The 20652-nt window shown below is 44.5% G+C and overlaps 1 protein-coding gene across 1 annotated transcript in view; it reads left to right on the top strand.

Moving 5' to 3' along the window:
• The window catches only part of HDAC11 (histone deacetylase 11), a 51194-nt gene extending 38396 nt beyond the window's left edge, over positions 1 to 12798 (top strand). The window contains exons 6-10 of the mRNA XM_069083771.1: positions 4185 to 4261; positions 5033 to 5095; positions 5598 to 5694; positions 7625 to 7803; positions 9401 to 12798. Of these exons, the coding sequence (XP_068939872.1) occupies positions 4185 to 4261; positions 5033 to 5095; positions 5598 to 5694; positions 7625 to 7803; positions 9401 to 9568 (584 nt within the window). The 3' untranslated portion in view covers positions 9569 to 12798. The remainder of the gene's footprint in view (positions 1 to 4184; positions 4262 to 5032; positions 5096 to 5597; positions 5695 to 7624; positions 7804 to 9400) is intronic.
• Positions 12799 to 20652: the final 7854 nt, after the last annotated feature.

Below are 20652 nucleotides of genomic sequence, written 5' to 3'. Positions count from 1 at the left end.
CCTCCTTACCTGGACATTAGGGCTGAAACTCCTGTCCCTCCTTACTCAGACATTAGGGTTGCAACTTCTGGCCCTCCTTACTCAGACCTTAGGTTTGAAACTCCTGTCCCTCCTTACTCGAAACTTAGGGTCGAAACTCCTGTCCCTCCTTACCTGGACATTAGGGTTGAATTGTTGCTCTGGAAAAAATTTTTCAGGTTGTATAAGCAGACAGAGGAAGATGAATTGTGGGGCCAGGCTAAGCTAATTAATTAATATCATGTCTTGATTAATATCACGTGTCCCTTAGGCTTTTCTTGTCTCTACCTCTCAAGAATTGTAACTATATTTGGGGAAGACTCTGTTGTCATCAGCAGAGAATGGGACCCTGGAAACCACATTTCTGGATGACCTTTATTTGGGAGACTCTGAGCCCCTGCAAGATTGGAAGGATTTCCCCAAACACACTTTCATTAGCATCTCTCTGGTTTTCTTTGTGTCCAGGAGAGGCACCTCTTCCTTGGTCTCTCTCTGAAGCCAATGACTAGAACAACTAGCTAGAAGCACATTTTAGGGCCAAAGAGAACTTTTTGCTGCCCTGAACTTTGAACAAATGTAAAAAGGGACACAATTAAACAAAAGTGTAGAGTTCAGAACTAGGTTTAATGTGGCAGGGCTGCAGTAGGACTTCAGACTATTAACATAAGAATAACTAGCATTTCTATAACACTTTTAAGGGGTACAGAGTACTCTCTATGTTATTTTGTTTAACTCATTCTCCCAGTTATATCCATAAGGTCACTGATACTGAGAGAAGTTAAATGACTTCCCCAGGATCACACATAGCTAATAAGTGCTGGAGGCAGGATTTGAACTCAGGTCTTCTTGACTCCAAGTTTGGCACTCTAGCCACAGCCCCCCCAGCTCTCCAGTGTCTAGTAAAAGTGTCTTTGGGAAGCACTAAGAGCTGGACCTCAGAGAGCGTCTTATCTGTCCTCCTCATTTACAGATGTGGAAGCGAGGGCCCAGGGAGGCGAGGCTTCATCTCGTCATCACCATGCAGAAAGCGAGTAGAAGAGCCTGAGTTTGAATTCACTTCCTCTGACTCCAAGTCAGTGTCTTTTCTACATAAACACCTTACATAGTAACACCAACTGAAATCCTTGATGAATGGATGAATAGCTGTGCCTCAGTGTGAAACATCCGTGGAAGTCTTTTTTCCTCTCCCCTTTTTTCTGTCTCTGTACCTTTTAAAATCTGGCCTCAGACACTGACTAGTTGTGTGACCCTGGGCAAGTCATTTAACCCTGTTTGCCTCAGTTTCCTCATCTGTAAAATGAGAAGGAAATGGCAAACCACCCTAATATCTTTGCCAAGAAAAGCCCAAATGGGGCCACAGGGCCTCAGACATAACTGAAAACTTCTGAACAACAATAGTAACCTTTTAAAAACTTGGCAGAGTGATTGGATGTCTTTTTGCAAGGCGGGGCGGGGGGCGGGGGGAGGGGGGCGATTGATGATTCAATCTGTCATTCAGTCCTTAAAACCAGGACCACAATAGGTTGTCTTTTGTTATCCTGAATATTAATATCATCATCAATATTATTGATAATAATGAACTTAATTTGCATAGCAGTTTTTGGTTATCCTATTATTAAAAATAATGAGCTCAATTTATATAGCAGTCTTTTATTATCTTGAGCATTCTTAATAATAATGAGCTCAATTTATATGTCTCTTGTTATCCTGAGTATTATCATTATTAATAATTAACTCAGTTTATATAGTGTTTTCCATACAACACTCCTGTGAGGTTGGTGATGCAGAAATTCCCATCTTACAGGTACAGAAACTGAGGCTTAGAGAGAGGTGACGTAAATGTTTCTATGGTGTCTAAGTCTTCACTAAGTCAGTGCTCTTTGTAAACTGTGAAGCGCTATATAAATATGAAGTTATCACTATTGTTATCATTTCCACTGGGCAAAAGGAAGACAGAGGGGAAGGGAGAAGACTTGGAGCTGGCTGATTCTTTTATTCTGGCCCTGGCTGGGAAGCTGGCAAGTCAGTGGCTCTGGTTTTGTGGGCATGCACAGCTCCCTCTGAGCCGAGTGGCTTGCAATACTGCTGTAGATCAAGGAGACCACCACCAGAGGGTGCACTTTGTCTGCCCATTATTGACCTGATTAGGTAGTCGGAGCTTGGGCTGCAAACTTGAAATCTGGGATTCACAGTAGCAGCAGCACCTGTGTGAGAATCCTCCTCCACTTTCCTCACAGTGATTGAGTGGAGGAGGGATTCGTGAGACGTGAGGAAATCCTTCTGCCCCTAGCTGCCCACATGTCCCCTGGCCCTCCTTCTCCAGCTATATCAAGTTCTGGGCTGGCTGCCCCATCAACCACTCAACCAACACCATTTCTTAAGCTCCTACTATGTGCCAGACACTGGGCTAGAAACTGTGGATCTAAGAACCCAGAGACCAGGATAAAAGAGCCCCTTTTCTTAAGGAGCTTACATTCAGCAGCATTTACATACCTAGGCACAGACAAAAGAGATAAAAGGTGGGTTTGGTGAGAAAGGCACTAGAAGTGGATGGGATAAGGAAGGGTTTCACATTTAGAAGGTGGTGATTGGGCTGAATCTTGGAATTCCGTTGGATTCCAGGTGTTGATGAGGTGGGAGGCATTTCAGGTTTTCAGAACAGGTAGTACACAGGCAGAGAGCTGGGAGATGGGAGATGAGAGACGAGGGGAGACGAGGTGTCCTATTGGAGTAGCATCTTCAAGGACAATTAGACTGGATTGTAAAGGGCAGGAGGGGGGCCAGTCAGAGAAAAGAAGGGCATTTAGGTGAGTGTCTTCAGAATGGCTGCTGTATAGTCAGCCTTTTACTCAGCTGTGCCATAGGGGATGGAAAGGACACAGACCCTCCCTTTGAAGAGCTTGTCTGTTGGGCAGATGAGATCCACAGACAGTGTCAGTGCTGGACTGCACAATATAGGCTATGTATATGACAGGAAGCAGAGGGAGAGGGCTCCACAAGTGCTGGGGTAGTCAGAAAATGCCTTATGTAGAAGGCACTGCTTGAGCTAGGCTCTGAAGGATGGGAAACATGTGAATGGCGATGTAACCTTGGGGAGTCACCACCCTTGACCAACATACCGTGATCTGTTATGGGAAGAAGTTGGGCTAGGTGATCCCTAAGGCCCCTTGCAGCTTTTAATCAATGTTCCTGTGTCCTGCAGCTTGAAGACTTTATTATTTCTGGAGTTAGGAATAAGGCAAGTTAGGAATGGTTGCTTGGGGTGGGACAAGCGAGGAACAGTGTGCAAAAGAATTAGAGGTAGAAAATCTGTCCCCAGGAGGGAGACTGGCCTGGATGGGGTAGTCTGCATTGGAGAGCAGCCCAGAGTGAGGATGGCTCCCACCTCTAGCCTCTGCTAATGCCTTTCCTTCCTTTGAAGTCCCTTCCATCTATACTGTGTATACATACACACAAACACATACATGTACACATATACACACTGTGTATCTATGTCCATCTGTTTATATCTCTGTATCTTGCTCGTACATAGTTATTTGCGTATTGTCTCTCCCCACTTAGAATGTGAGCTTCTTGAGAGCTGGGACTGTTTTTTGCCTTTCTTTGTGACCCCAGGGCTTACTATAGTGCCTGGAACATAGTAGGTGTATAATCGATGCTTATTTTTTTTTTTTATAAGCAATCGGGATTAAGTAACTTGTTCAAGGTTACATGGCCAGTTATTTCTGGGTGTGGTGCTGAGTGTCTGAGCCCGGATTTGATCCAGGTCATCCCAACACTGGAGCTGGTGCTCTTACTCGCTGTGCTACCTGGCCACCCCAATCGATGCTTATTGATTGACTACTGGGATAGCTTAGGGAAACCAGATTATGGTAGGTGTATTTGTTATGACCTTAGGCAGGTTTTCTTCTCTATGGACCATTGATATCCTGGAAGATTGGTCAATGGAACTTGTCAGTGCCGTTTAGAGAGGAGAGGATCTTGGAAAGGGACGAGGATACTGCAAGAATGTGACTAGAATAGACTTTCACTCTTTCTAAGGGCCCTTATCTGGAGCTGAGGTACTAGGGATTCAGAGCTGCTAGAGAGGGAGGGACATTGTCTGGTAGCAGAGGAACAAGGGTACCAAAGAGAAACACCAACTGAATGGTTTCTTTTCCCTGCAGGTGGTGGGTTCCATCACTGCTCCAGTGACAGGGGAGGGGGATTTTGTGCCTATGCTGATATTACACTCTCTATCAAGGTAAGACTTATAGAAATGATGCCTTTAAGTGAAAGATCCAGGGGAGGTGGACCATCTGAATCATAGGGCTTGGAGTTATAAAGGGCCTTAGAGGTCAGGTAGTCCAACAGTGGTTGAACCAGAACCCAGTACTCTGAGGAGTCAAAGGCCAGCATTTTATCCACTAAACCACAACAGTGACCCAAGTCTTAAGAAGTGGTGGACATAAAGTAGCTGAGAAGAGGATGGAAGTAAAGGAAAGGGGCCCCAAAGGGAAAAAGAGCCCAGAAATAATAGACTTTAAATTCTTTGAAGCTCTGGGCTTGATCAAACCCATTAGACAGAGAATATGCCTTTGGGTGAAAAACGCTCCCACTCTTACCTGAGTATAGCCAGAGGCTGAAGAGGGCACCAAACTTAGGATCCGACTCTTCTTTGAGTTCTGGGGTGGGCTGGAGGAGTAAACACCACCATAATAAAGGTAGCTGGCATGTATGTACTGCCTGTTGTGAATATGAGGGGTTTGAAACGTTCAACTTTGAATTCTGGCAGTGAACTGTTAGTAGAGAGTTTTTTCCCCAACTGCCCTCTTATGGCCCCCAGCAGATAGAATATCTGAAATGGGATTGGCCACTCATTAGGAGGAGAAATTTGATTCTTAGGTAAGAGCCTTCTGTAATGTCCAGAGAGTTCCCCAAACTACCAAGGATTTTGAACAGTCAGCTACTGAGCTATCTGCCTGGTGGGTGTTGATTTTTCTGCTTCTTTCTCTCCTTCCTCTCTCCTGAGCAGTTTCTCTTTGAACGAGTAGAAGGAGTCTCAAAAGCCACCATCATTGACCTGGATGCGCACCAGGTAAGTCCCCTGTCCTATGTGGGAAGGAAACCTCAGAATCGGTGTCCTGTCTCAACAATCCATGCCTCCCGATCAGTGTGTACCATCAGAATAGTACAGCCTTCTGTCCACACAGCCACACACTATCAGAGGGCATCAGGCTGCCCAGGGATAGATGTTGCTCAATGTCCTAAGGGGGAGATGGAGGCAGGATTGGGGTCACCATCTTCGGAAGTCTCTACATACAAGGGAATGTGTGGCATTCCTTTCTGGCAGCAGTCAAAAGGAGTGCTGGGTTGAGAGTACCTGCCTGTGTGCTATGCCAGTGAAATTGCAGGCTTAGTCCCTATCCATGATAATAATGATATGACCATGACGATGGTGATGATAGCTGCTTCTCTTTGCACCAGTCCTGGGAGGTGGCACAGTGTACCTTCTGGCATTCTTCATGCTGGCATTGGCATTGCTGGCATGCTGACGTTGTCTTCCAGAGGATGATCACTAGTGGTGTGTTTTCCCCTAGGGAAATGGCCACGAGAGGGATTTCATGGACGACAGCCGAGTGTACATCGTGGATGTCTATAACCGCAACATTTACCCAGGGGATGGTTTTGCTAAACGTGAGTCCATTAAATTGTTAGACGGGTGGTCCCAGGGGGTGATTTCCTTGTGGATTAGGTGTAAGGTGGCAATGTCAAAACACATATTTAAAAATTCATAGTACAGATATCCAGGCACCCTCTCCCCTCTCTGCCCCCACAAATGCATGTATCCAGTTGGGTTGGGTTGCTAAAGATCATTTCTAGGCCAATTATTAGGGACTCCAAATTCCTTTTCCCATGGGAATAATGATAGAGGGGCTATTCAGGTCCCCATCTGGTCCCCAGAGACCTGTCTAGCCCACAGTATAAATGAAACACTTGACTGGTCCTGCTGCAGTTACCCATTGTTTGTGTGGGAGAATGTGTCTTAAGTTCCATCTGGGAATTTGGGAGGCCGGAAGCAAACATCCCCTCCATAGCTGCATCTTAAAAGAAAAATCTCTTCTCCATGCCCTGCTCTGGCTCATTCCCCTTTCATTGACCTGTGAGTGTACAGTAGGTAAGGAGTATTTACGAGGCAGATACTCCCATCTCAGGGATGGTCTGTGTTTATCATGCAGCCTTAGTCCTCAGATCTTTTATGATTTTTTCCAACAGAGAGGAAGAGAATGGGAGGAGCAGTATCACTTCCTCCCCTCATTATGTTGCCCCAGACCTCCTTTTGGGATAGTGAGCTGAGAGCCATGCACAGACCTTCTTTCGGGAGCAATTCCAGCTGCTAACAGCCCAGATTGGCCGTGCTGACTGGGCCTGACTTTCTAGCTTTAACATCTATGAGACTGTAGCATTTGGAGCTGGGATGGCCCTTAAAGATACATTAGTCCAATCGCCTCACTTTATCAATGTGGGGACTTGCCCAGGGTCACAGAGCTCCGACTGGAACCCAGGTCCTCTGACTTAAAATCTGGTGTTCTTTCTGGCACGCTTCAGTTACATATATTATTGCATTTATTCTTCACGACAGCTTTCTGAAGTAACTGCTACTGTTATATCCATTTTACAGATGAGGAAAGTGAGGCAAACAGAGGTTAAGTGACTTGTCCAGGGCCACCCTGCTAGTAATTGTCTGGGGAAGGATTTCAACCCAAGTCTTCCAGATTCCCAAGTCCACTCTCTCCATTATATTAAGCTACCTCTCACCCTGCTGAGGCAGCTGGTGGCTCAGTGAATAGAGAGCTGGGTCTGGAGTCAGGAATACCTGAATTCAAACCCTTGGACACTTCCTGGTTTTGTGACCCTGGGTTAGTCACTTTGTTTGCCTCAGGTTCCTCATCTGTAAAACAGGGATCATAATAGCACCCACCTCCCAGGGTTTTTGTGAGGATCAAATGAGAACCCTCGTACAGAGCCTGACACATAGTACGTGCTTAATAAAGGCTTGTTTCCTTCTTTTCCCATTCCCTTCTCCACTGCTACTGATACACACAGAGCAGATCAGAGCTGGAAGGAACCTTAGAGTCCAAACCCCTGGTTTTGCAAAGGAGGAAACTGAGGCCCTGAAAAGTGGCTAAGCTTGATTTCAGACTCAAGTCCTCCTCTCTTTGCACTGTGCCACATCTAAACTCTTACCTTTTGGCTTCATGGTGCCTCTTTCCGGTGTCCCCTCCCCTTCTTTTCTCTGTGGGAGGGCAGGGCCCTGGGATATGGGCCGCAGGATAGGTGGAAGGCCAAGGAAAGGTGCCATGGGTGCCTGGGCATCAGGAGACCTGGGAGAAGGGACAGACTGAAGATACCAGGAGACTTGAGCTGAGCAGGGAGGGGAAAGGTGCCCAAGGTGTATTGTTGCTACCTTGACATCCTGCTGCCTGTGGGATGAAAGTGTCAAGACCCCAATTATTGCAGTCTCTGCGGGGACTCCACCAGGCAGGCACCTTGTGGAGAGGATTGTATTGGGCCCATGAGGTTCTGGCCTCTGCTAAAGCCCTCCTTCACCAGCCCTGACTTTTAGGTGCCATCAAGCGGAAGGTTGAGCTGGAGTGGGGAACGGGAGACGCAGACTACCTGCAGAAGGTGACCGAGCACGTGGAAGGGGCGCTGAAGGAGCACGAGCCTGATGTAATGCTCTACAACGCGGGCACAGACATCCTGGAGGGTGACCCTCTGGGAGGTCTCTCTGTGTCTGCCGAGGTGAGTCCAGTTCTTGGGGCTTGGGTTCTGACTGCTCCGCTCCTGTCTAAAAGCCATGTGGCTTTTAGATGGAGAGACTCTGACTGGGTCCTGGATATATCAGTCCTAGCCCCCTGAGGATTAGGGGGATGTCACAGGGCTTAAACAACAGTGGGGAATTCTGGGGTAGAGCTTTTTGCCAGGGAGGGAGGAATGAATGAATTAATGATAAATGAAAAAACATTTAGTGTGCCGAGCATCGGACTAAATGGTGTGAGAATACAAGTACAAAAGTAAAAACAGTCACTTCCTCAGGGAACGTCCATCTTTTGACCACAGTGCATCTCTCCCCCACTCAGTTGCCAAATGATGACCAGGCCACACGCCCCTCCCCCCCCCCACTTGGCAAACTCCAGTGATTCCCTATTCCTTGTGAGATCAAATTTAGAATCTTCTATTCGGCCCTGAAAGCCCTTCACCGCTTGGCCCCTTCTCACCTTTCCTGACTTTGTCATTCCCCTCAGCATACTTGGCAATCCAGCCGCCCCAGCCTATTTGCTGATCGATGTGTTTTCACTTGCTGTGCCCCATACTTGGCTTGCCCTCTCTCCTAACCCTCTAGCACAAATCTCACTTTCAATAAGAAGTCTTCCCTTCCCTGAGATGACTTCTACCACTGTACCTTCGTGTATATACATTGGTATTCATACAGGTCTCTCCCCCTTGTTTCCTCAAGGCCAGGGACTGTTTTTTGGCCTCTTTTTGTATCCCCAACACTTAGCACAATGCCTGGCACATTGGCGCTACTAATATGTTAATTGATTGATTATTGACTGACTGACATTCTTATGAGGGAGACAATGCCCATAAGGTTGGGGAGGGATACTTTGATATGGAAAGTTATTGGGATGGTGAGTGAAGCTGGAGGGGAGTAAATTGACTTTTGCTAAGGGTAAAGACAGAGTTGATTTGTTTATGGTTTCAGAACTGGAAAGAGTATGGGGGTGGAGAACATGGGGGTTGGTAAGGAGATGGCCATCAGGTGAAGTGTGGCTGGATCCAGGCATAGATTTAGTGGGTGACAGAGGCAACCACACCAATCAGAGCAGAAGACCCCAGGGCAGGAATTCTTAGGGTCAGAGGGTTATCACACAGTGTTTGATTTCTGGCCTGGGTGAGAGTGCTAACCAGATCACTGGGGAGTGAAGGAATGTGTATTTCATGCTGGACAGGGCAGAGTGTTCTGGGCCCTGAGGGAATCTGGAATGGAGAGTGGATTCTTCTGGAGCCTATGCCATTGGAGGCTTTGTCCATATGAACATAAATCTTCGAACTTCAAGGAAACTTCAACACCATCTCATCTAACTTTTTCCTTTTACTCCTGAGAAAAATAGACCCAGAATTAAGCAAATGTGACCTCAAAGGAGTATATATTTGAGGGTCTGTGGTGGGAGAGGAAAACCAGAGGGCATGGCTGGAACCTCTTCTTAGTTGGAACCCAACTATTGCCAAAACAGGCTTTCCTCATCTCTCTAATCTTTCCTGGCCTCCTGAGTCAAGGGTTCCCTATCCCAAATAATGTCAGACCTTCTCCTTCTCCTTGCCCATATTCCTACAGGGCATCATCAAGAGGGATGAACTGGTGTTCCGGGCTGCCCGAAATCACAACATACCTATCTTCATGGTGACCTCAGGAGGCTACCAGAAACACACAGCACGGATCATAGCTGACTCCATCCTCAACCTTTACAACATGGGCCTCATTGACCATTTTGAGGCAATCTGAGCAGCCCAGCACACTGTGTAAATGACTGGGACCACCTAAAAGGCAGCCTTTGACATCCCTCTCCCGGAAAAATTTTGTTTTCTAAAAAGCAGATGCAATAGGCAAGACTTTAACCCTAGATTGGTGTCCGGGTCAGCTGCAATACAACAGATCTGGAGCCTGTCAGCTGAATTTATTTTTTTTTTACCACTTTCAAAGACAGCAGAGTAGAGGAAGGGCCTGTTTTTGCCAATCTGTTTGCATGCAGATCTGTCTTGATCTGGGGGCTAGCTTTGATCTTGTCTGGGTCCCAGGGGGGATGGGAGGGAGATTCCCAACTTTACACTTTCTCCTTCTCCTTCATTTCTTGACCTGAGGTAACCCCTGTCTGGAAGGCAGGATATATCCTGGGTGACTGCAGCATGGGCTGACTCCTCTCTTGCCCTACAGAGAGAGGGAGGAGATTTTGAGGAGAGGGTAAGTAGAGAGAGGACAAGAGGATGGCAGGGCCTTTGACAAGGTCTCTTCATGTGGACGGTGACCATGGGGTAAGATGTTATCCTAGATTTTTGGAAACTTATATGGAAGGAGAAAGGAAAGGTGTCTGGAGGGAATAGTCCATGATCAGGGTTGCAGATGAGTTGTGGGTAAGTAGAGAGGAAAGATGTGGAGGTTATGAGAGCAAGTGGCAGTGAGGTGTCAGGAGAAAAAGGGCTCTGGTTTTCTGTGAAGTCTGATGAGTAACCAAGAATTAGGAGACTGTTAGTAGTAAGTAATAGAAAAAGACCCTTTCCCACCAGTGATCTCCTTCCCTCTCTACTTTCCCCCTTCCTCCGATCCCCACACCCTTTTTATTCCTCTCCCTACCTGCCTCTTTCTCCTCCCTTCCCACTTTCCCCTTCTTTGGTTCTCCATATCTCTTCTTTCCTTTTCCCTCTCCCAACCCCAATTTCTGTCCCAACATCTCTTTTGATGGGAGAGGGGAATAAAGTAGGTTTGGGAGTCGTCTTTTTTTTTTGAGGGGGGTGCTGGTTGGGATATTGCCCAGTGGGAAGAAGAAGCTGGAGGATGCCACTTTCCTCCATGTTGGACAAGTCCCCTTTCCTTGGTTTCAGATGCTGGGACATTAGAAAAAGAAGGAAACAGCTATGGGGTCTGGAAACTCTCAGGACCCTTGGCTTTTATGTTCTGTTTTCAGAGCTAACATCGGGTTCTCATGGAATACTTGGTTGGGCTGGAACTTCGTCCTCTAATCAGGAGGTAGTTGGCCACTGTGAGGGGGTTGGGTGGGTGGGGACTCTTCTGTCCCAAAGTGAGGCAAGGAGAAGGCTTAAATGTGACTTCTGCAGTTTTCCTGTCAAAATTGATCAGCGATAGGCAGCCAAGGAATAGGTAAAGCTGGAGAATGGAAACACTCTTCAGCTCTTGGTATTAAGTGATAGAAGATGGATGAGAGAGATAGAGAGAGAGAGACAGAGAGAGAGAGACAGAAAGACAGAGAGAGAGACAGAGAGAGAGAGAGAGAAACAGAGAGAGAGAGAATATATAGTTTGTATGTAAAGGCATTTCTCTTCCAATATTGTGGATGAGCTAACCTATCCAAGATGAGAGGAAAGTTTTTGGGAAAAGAATGTGCAACGTGTTCATAGAATTGGGGTTTATATCACGGCTGAAAGTCTTCTCTCCGAAGACCTGAAAAAGTGATTCTTGAATAGGGCTTTGTCTTTGGGTATTCTCCAGATGAGACAGAATCTCAAAGCTAGGGCAGTCCTGGACCTCTGATTCCTTACTCTGAGACACATTTATTGGCCATTTATCGAGAAGGGAAAAGGTGTGATAGAGGAGGCTGTTTTCTCCAAAAGGGTGTTGGCAAATGTATCCGTTCCCATGTGCACTCTGGGGCATGTGCCTGGGTCTTTGTCAAAAAACCTCAGAAAGTTCAGGGTAGAAGAGAACTCAGATCATGGAATGTCAGGGCTAGAAGGGACCTTGGGGATCATCAGTCTGATGAGGAATGAGGAGGTCTAGAGAAAGGACCCACATGGGTTCAGTTGTCCTTGATGGGCAGTTACCTGAGGGGGATGCAGAAGTCACTGTGTTGAGGCATCTAGAAAAGATGCAGCTGGGCAGATCATGTCACTTCTAGGGTCCTGGTTTCCTCAACTCTCAAAAGAGGGGCTGGACCAGATGGCCCCTGAGATTCATTCCAGCTCTGGATTTTTGATCCTGTAACCTTCCCTGGATAGACCAGGGTCCTTGAAGTCAGGTTGCTCCTGACTATCCCCTGGTAGCCACTTGCTGGGGAATTCTCATGTGATTTTAAGCATGATTTTACTCAGTGAATGGTGATTGTTTAAATGAAGGAGGGTGCCTGCCTTGATTTGAGAGGCAGCCTATCCAGGGGGCAAGGAACATTAGTCAGTGGGAAGGTCCTTGGCCTGGGAATCAAGAGATTTGAGCTCTAGCCCTAACTTGGTCACTGCAGTGACTGTGTGATCTTGGAAAAGTCATTTCTGATCTCTTTACCTCAATTTCCTCATCCATAAAAAGAGAGGGTTGGACCAGTCTTTAAATAAGATTCTAGTGTTGCTGCCTGTTACAGTTAGAAAATTGGAGATCTCTACCACTAACTCACCATGTAACCTTGGGTGATTCACTCCATTCTCTTTGAGCCTCAGTTTCCTCATCTGTCAAATGAGGATAATAATACCTGCCCTACTTACCTTGCAGGGGTGTCTCAAGAAGCAAATGAAATAGTAATAATATAAAAAAGCACTTTGCAAAGCAAGAAAGCACTATTTAAATGTAAGGTAATATTCTTAATAACATTAATAATGTGACCACTTTCATGTACTTTCGAGTTCTTTCTGCTTGTGATGATAGGATCCCTCGTGGACAGCTGGCCAGAGGTGCACCCGGCTCCAAGGACTCCTGCTCCCCATCATGCAGGGGGTTGTCTTAGGCACCAGCCAGTAGCTGCCCACTCCCCTGCTCCTTTCACTCCCTCCCTCCACTCTTTGGCCACTTAACAATAATGCACTTTGAGACTTGTTAACTTGTTTTCTAGATTTGTCAAATCCATGGTACTTGATGAGTTTTTGTTATTTTTATAAGATATTTATATGAGACTAAAATGCAATGCTTAGTGCCATCTTGTCTTTCGTAAGTGGGTGGGTGGGGGGAGAGGGAATTGCCTTTGTGGTTAACTTGTTTCTGTCCCTCTTGGAAATCAGTAAAATAATTTCAGCTGATCCTGGCTGCTTTGTATTATTCTGGGAGGGGATGGTGTTGCCTTTTCCTTCCTGATGCCTGACTCTCAGGATAAGTAGTCCCCAGCTAGATCCTGCTATTTCCACAGAAGCCTGTGGTATCTGGGCATTCTATTCTCTAAAAGAGGAAAAGTAGCTTGCAGACCTCCAGCTACTCTGGTTGGGGAGGAGGGACAATGGAAGGAATGGGAGGGAGGGAGCTGTTGTGTCCCCTTTTTGGCCCTTGACCCTACTCCTGGAAAAAGCCACCTCACTTAGCAGTTCTCTTTGTGATCCTCCAAACCACTGGCCTTTGTGCCAGACATGACTTCTGGGTCCCTTGAGTGAGGCCTAACAAAATTGCAGGGAGTCACAAAAATAGCAGGGGTGGGGAGTGGGGGGTGGCCACCTGAGCATGACCTTGCCATTACCAGGGAACTGGTCCTTTTGTTCATCTATATGGCACCATGTTTGAGCTGCATGGTCCTATGTCTAGTAAAGAATAAGCTCTTTCAGGGCAGGAATTGTCTTACTTTTGTATTTGGATCCCCAGTGCCTTTCAGGCATTGAGGTGTGGTGTTTAATAAATGTTTGCTGACTGTTGTGGTTCCTTGTTTAATCTGCATCATGAAATCATCAGATTAGATCCTAGAAAATGGGAAGGACCTTAGAGATAGTCTGTAAAGGAAGGGTAATGTACCTCCTACTTCATTGGGCCATTGTAGGGAGAGGGCTTTGTAAACCTTAAAGCCTTATTGGAATGTGCATTATTATTGTTTGGTGCAGGCCTTTCATTTTGGAGAAGAAACTGTTGCTTCATGTCTAAATCGTGTGGATTCCATGATCCATGGGGATCTTGTATCTCAGTTATAGCAGACTCAAATAGAAAGGGATGGGCCACATGTTGACTTAGAAAACCACAAATTAACATGATCTATTTTGTGTTGTATTTTTACTCATTTTGCCTAAATATTTCCCAATTCCATTTTATTCTTATTTGGGCTGCACTCAGCCAGCTTGGGCCAGTTAACCCTAAGTTTGACACCTCTGCTATATCTTATCCAAATTAGTGGATGTCTCCCATTTTTCAGATGGGAAATCTGAGGACCTGACTTGATTATGGTGTCAGGGGTGGGATTTGAGTTGACATCTTCACCACTGTAGCTGCAGTTCACTATTCACTATACTACTATGTGTTTTTATGGTTTGCTCAGAATCATATCTTAACAAGCAATAAAAATGAGATTCACATCCAGATCTTCTGATTCAAAGAAGTCTCTACCATTACTCCTATATGGGCATTTAAAGATCCTCTTTAAAATGAAAGATTTGGACAGGATTAAATAATTTATGTTCTCCACACTCCCCTTTCCCTCACTAATCCAAATGGTAGGATAACCTTCCATCCCTTCTATCCCCAACTCTAGCTGTAAAAGCCAATTTCAGGGTGTCCACTGGGCATGCTCTGTTGGACTTTCTGACCCATGATTGTGGAGTGATTGGAGGGATGCAGTCTGGGTCTCAGAGGGTCAGATTGTATGAGACATTGTGTGTTCTCTGCTTCCCCAAAGTTGGTGCTGAGGACTCTCAGCTGAAAGATGGAGCCAGATATGGGAGGCAATAGCCCTGGTCAGACTGTCTGTGAAGATAATGGCTTAATTTAGGATGGGGCTTCCATGGAGGGGAGAGGCAATTCTTGGTTTGTCTCCAGTGATGAATTTTCTGCAAACGCTATCCTGTGTGATTCACTATTGTCAGCCATGAATCACCATGGTGGGAAGATGAGTTCAGTAACCTGGGAGTTCATGACATACACAATTTTTCCAGCTGGCCCCTGCTTCAAAGGGAAGGATGAAACTTCCCAATGCTGACAGAACCATTTCCCAGAGTTCGTGAGGTGCTGCCTATGGGTGAGTACAAGGGCATGTGAAAGGACTGGAAAATATAATGAAAAAGGTAGACTGAAGCCAAGTTATAAAGAGCCCTGAACCCTAGATTAAGAAATGTGGGATTTTATTCTCTGAGCAATAAGGAGCCCTTGAATGTTTTTGGGAAAGGGGGGAGGAGAGTACCATGACAAGAGTTTTGCTTTATGGAGACATCTGGAAGGGTGTGTAGGATGAATGAATTAGAATAAAAGAATCATAGGATTTAGAACCTATGTCCAGCTACACACATACGCTCTCTCTCCCTCCCTCATTTCCTCTCTCTCTCTCTCTCTCTCTCTCTCTCACACACACACACACACACATTCTGAGGAGGAAACTGAGTCACTAGAGAGGTCCAGCAACATGTCCAAGGTCAGACAGATATTTAGTAGCTGAACAAGGATTTTAGTCCAAATCTCCCTAAAAGTCTAGTGATATTTTTATGATACCATATTACTGATGGCAAGGTGGTTCAGTGGATAGAATACCGTTATCAGGAGTTCAGATCTAGCCTTGACACTTATTCTTAGCTGTGTGAACCCTGGGCAAGTTACTTTGCCTTTGTTTGCCTCAATTTCCTCATTTGCAAAATGGGAATGATGATAACATCTTCCTGCTAGGGTGGTTGTGAAGATAAAATGAGTTGGATAATATTTGTAAGGGATTTTGCAAACCCTAAAGCTCTCTATAAATGCCAACTCTTGTTGTTGGTGGCGGTATTACGTTTGCAAAAGAAAGACAACATAGGAAGCAAGGAGATCAGTTGGTCGTCTACTTGCAGAATAGTCCAAGAAAGAGGTAATGAGGGCCTGATCTAGAGCATTGGCAATGGGGATGGAAAGTAAGGAATGGGCATTGGAGATGTTGGAGTGGTGGAATCATCTGGATTGGCCATGGGACGTGAGGGAAAGAGAAGAGCCAAAGGATGGTTTTGGCATTTGAAACCTGAGTGACTGCGTCATTAACAAACATGAGAAGTCAGGAGGAGGGATTGTTTGACCTAAGACAGTTCATTTGGGACAATGGGTCATTCAAAGCAATGGGTTTGGTTTTTGGGGGTTTCTTTTTTTGAGCATCTAATACAATAATTGGTGTTTACTTAGCATTTCAAGGTTTAAAAAGCCCCTTGTAAATTGTTTCACTTGATGCACACAACATCCCTGATGCAACATATTTTAAAAATCTTTGCCTACACTTTTATCACCATAGGGAACTCCCTGTGTGGAAATTTTCTCTGTCTGTTATAGGTTTACAACTTGAGTTTTAGAAAGCTGACTGGAGTTATTGGGAAGTTAAGTGACTTACTCATGGCTGCACAGCCAGGAAGAGACTGAACTTGAAGCTGAGTCTACCTGACTCCAAGGCTGGTCTTCCATTAGGGGTACACTGGTGGATGTTTAACAATTGGCTTCTGAGGCGGTGGGTGGGGGGAACCAAAAGTATCCATAACATACTTTTAAGTTGAATCTGCATTATTAACATCTTGTCCATCACTTCCTTAAGTCTAGATAATCAAAAACCCATAAATCAAGCCCTGATCTGTACCATTTACTGATTTCGAAGGTGTAGACACTAACACTGAAAATTTAACAACCAGATCTCTTTACATGGGTTCAGATGGCTCCAACACATCACACCTCCAACTACTGTACCCACTGCTTCCCACGTGCTCTTATTATCCCTGTTTTATAGATGAGGAAACTGAAGCTTAGAAAAGCTCATAGAATAAATAGAGCATAGTCATACATCTAAGAGGTGCCACATCATACATTGAGTGTGATGTGGGAAAAAAAATCCAAAACCTCTTGTGAGGGAAAGGCACTGCCCCTAATCCTGGGGGCAAGAGAAATAACCTAGCACCACAGCTTCTGAGAACTGAGAGGAATGGTCAGTACACTTCTAGTGCTTTTCACAGATGTGAAGTCACTTTGTTAGTCTGGAAACATAAAAATGGATTATTTGTACTTTGGTTTGTTCAGACATGATTGTGTTGGCTATGGGATTGAAGACTGTAATTATAATTTGACTCATTAAACGTGCTTGTGAATGTTTTTCATTTGTTGCAAATGGAGCTCAGTGTTCCTACCCACAAAGGGATCAAGATTCCAAGTGTTTGCCAGTTGCTGTGGCATAGCAAAAACTCAAGACTAGAAAAAGTCGTCAGTTTTAAAGGGAAGTGATTGTGTCCTTTGTATCTGGGGGTCCCCACAGTAACAAGGAGATGTAGAAATAGTTTGTTTTCAGAAAAGGAGCTGGAGAAAAAATAGGGGGCTGGAAGCCAAGCTCAAGGGTTCTAGTTTTTGCCACATTGGGGCTTTATCTATTCAGGGCTCTCACTATCAGCACTTCCTGCTTTCCTGATGTTACACTTTTTTCTCCTTCTTGAGCTTCTGAGAATGGAAGGTTTGCTGGGACAGACAAGTTTCTCTCCCTTTTCGTTTGTTAGTTTATTTCTGGATTTGATGTGCTTGATTCCAAACAGAGCTCCAATTTCTTTGATGTGGGCTAAGGACTAAGTATACTAAAATAGCCAAGAAATAGGAGAATGCAGAGCCTGACAGAGAGGTGTGAGCTCCTTGAGAGCAGGTTCTATCTTTTGCCTTTCTTTGTAGCCCAAGCCCTCAGTGCCTGGCACACAGTAGGTGCCTAATAAGTGTTTATTGACTGACTGCAGGATACCAAGCTGCATGGCTGGACACCACACCTTTTGGGTCTTTATGCTTTGGATGAGGATTCTCAATTGAATGTTCATTTTTCTATGTTGCTTCAACATGAAAAGTGACATAATACAGAAAAGAGGATGAGGTTTGACATAAGATCTGGCTACATGACCTTTGGCAATATATTTAACTCCTATGAGTTTTGGTTTGTTTGTTTTTTCTCTTTGTAAAATTGGGACATAAAATTTGTTCTGTCTACCTCAACAGGGCTGATGTCATGATAAAGTGCTTTCTAAACTATAAGGTTATGTATAGATATGAAAAGTCCAATAGTCACTAATCAAATGATTATTCACATGACTATAATGTGTTAATCCTTGGGCAGTAAATCCATTAGCCTGATAAACATTTATGGAGTTCTTTTTCATCATTTTCCCCTGCAGGAAAAAAAAACTAAAGCTTAATTATATAAGTATCCTCATTACAAGAAAACTTGATAAAAGGAATAGGGAAAGAATATATTTCAAAATGAATTTGATCTAACAAAAAAGGCATCAATAAAATTTCTAAAAATAAACTTCATAAGTGGGATTGTGAATTTATAGGTATGGCTAAAAAGGTAACTCATTCATTGGACAGAAACAGGAGTTTCCAAATAAAAGAAAAGATCGTGTGTTCGAAGGTGGCTGCTGGTGATGCTTTCTGATATCCAAACCCAGCTCTATTTGATGTGATAAATAGCCAAGCAGGGGAGAAGAATGGAGGCAAAGTTCTTAGAGCTGTGGCTAAAGAGTTGGAGAGCCTTAAGAATTCTTAGTCTAAAGAGAAGTCAGGGAGAGACTCCAAGAATCAGGAGAGCCAAGGAAAGTTTACTGTTGACTCATTTTAGTTGTGTCTGGCTCTCTGTGACTCCATTCGGGGTTTTCTTGGCAAAGATACTGGAGTGGCTTGCCATTTCCTTCCCCAGCTCATAACTGAGGCAGACAGGGTTAAGTGACTTGCCCAAGTTCACACAGCTAGTAAGTGTCTGAGGTCAGATTTGGACTCAGGAAGATGAGTCTTCTTGACTCCAGGCCCAGTGCCCTATCCACTACACCATCTATTACTGTGATAGAAAAACGAACTATTAGGTGGGGACTAGCTCCCAATAGGTATGGTACTGTATGAATTAATTTGCTTCAATTGTGGAATCTACATGGAAAAATGGTTCAGGGCAATCCTGTCTCAAGGACTTAAAAACAGTTTATCTTTTTAAAAAGAAATGTCTTATGAGATAGATTTCTGCTTATGGTTCCTTGGCTCCTGGCACAGCAGGGCTGAGCTGACAAGGCCAACTTAACCATAGATGTCTGTTGATTTTCCCACCTTCCTTTGCTACAATGTCAGCATATGAGATCCCTAACCACAGCTGGCACTAGGCTGCTGATGTTTAGTCATTTGGTGTTGGGTCGCAGCAGGTTTGAATTGGACCAAAAGACATTCAAATGGAAAACATTAAAAAAAAAACTAGTCCCTAAGACCTCCAGATGTAAAACTTTTGAGGTTGGAAATAATGTTAGAAAGAAATAAGACCTTGTTTGGGAAAAATGAATGTGTAATATGCGGAATGATCCCTGACGTCCTGCCAGAGGGGATGATCAAAGGCGTATTTTTTTTCAACTGCTGACTTGTAATGGCTGATTAATAAATACGCCTGCATCTCTGCATCTTGGGGATTTCAGTGCAAAGAGTAACTGGGTTAACAGGGTGGAAGTTTTCTTGGTTTAAAGCCTTGTAGTCAGTGATGTTCTGAGGTCAATGTTTTGTAGACTATAAAATAGGACCTTTCAGAGATCACTTACCTATCTTTCAAGGTTTAACTCAAGTCTTATCTCTTCCATGAAACTCCTACATGTTTGACCTTGGACCAAAAAAGGCCAAACCTCCTATTCTTGTCTCCATGAAACTAGTGATAATGATGATAATTATGATGGAAACAGCTATGGTAGTGATGACAGTAGAAACAGTGATGGTGATGATGGTGATTCTGGCAAGGCCAATGACAGTAATGATGGTGAAGGTAGTGACAAAATGGATGGTGACAGTGAGGGTGACCACAGCCAAAGACATTTTGCTGATGAATATTAACTATGATCAGAGCTGGCCATATATGTAAGTGAACTAGACAGTCACCAGCATGGAAACAAAAATATCTGCCCTAGAAAATTATCAAAGTGCATGACATTCCCACCATTCAAGATTCCTTCCTTTGGCTTAAAGCATTTATGGGCCTGGGGCACAGAATCAAGACCAGGGAATGGATCCATGACTTTCAATTCATTTCAAGCCATTAGCTGTTAATACTTGAGTGTGAGTTAGTTTATAAGGTAACTTTTTTTTTTGCTTTTTTTTTTTTTGGAGGGCAATTGGGGTTAAGTGACTTGCCCAAGGTCACATTTGTGTTGATTGTCTGAGGCTGGATTTGAAGTCAAGTCCTCCTGACTCCAGGGCCGGTGCTCTATTCACTGCCCCACCTAGCTACTCCTATAAGGTAACTTTTAAAAGAAGAAATTAACTGAGAAGCTGACCCAGAGGAAAATAAATACAGAATTTCAGGACTGAAAAGAACCTCAAAGGCTATCTCATCCAACCTTTATTTGCAGAAAAATCCCATCCTTCCTTGACCTCCTTGTCGAGTGGTCATCCAGTCTCCTCTCTAAAACCTGAGTGAAGCAGAGCTCACTACATCTCTGGGAAGTCCCTTCCACTTGGGATAACACTAATTGTTAGGAAATTTTTGGTTTTTCTCCTGACATACATCCAGGATTTACTTCCCTGTAACTTCTAGTCTTCTACTCTCTGGGGTCAAACAAAACAAGTCTCATCCTTGTTCCACAGAATAGTCATGCAGATCCTCTCAGGCATTGGTCATAGTCCAAATCCACATAAGATATACTTCTTCCTGGCTGCCCTACTCTGGATACTCATTCTTCAAAACAAAAACCGCTTCCTGAAATGTGGTACCCAGACTTGAACACAATAATCTGAAAAGGTTCTTAGCAGAGCAGGTGATGGTGGGACCACCTTTTTCTGGACAGTGGCTCCTGATGCAAAGTAGGGCATTCACTTTGTTGAATTCCATGACATGCTATTGATTCATATTGAACTCACAACCCACTAAGACCTGCAGATCTTTTTCTCATATGAAATGTGATCAAAGGACACCACCATCACCCTGGACTTGTGCAATAGCTGCTTTTGAAACCTAGAGTAGAAGTTTCTTTTTATTC

The sequence above is a fragment of the Petaurus breviceps genome, unplaced genomic scaffold (assembly GCF_028583685.1).
Source record: "Petaurus breviceps papuanus isolate PSGF00001 unplaced genomic scaffold, PetGlider_PUasm1.0 174, whole genome shotgun sequence".
Taxonomy (NCBI): Eukaryota; Metazoa; Chordata; class Mammalia; order Diprotodontia; family Petauridae; genus Petaurus; species Petaurus breviceps.
This window is presented reverse-complemented; position numbering and strand designations above follow the sequence as displayed.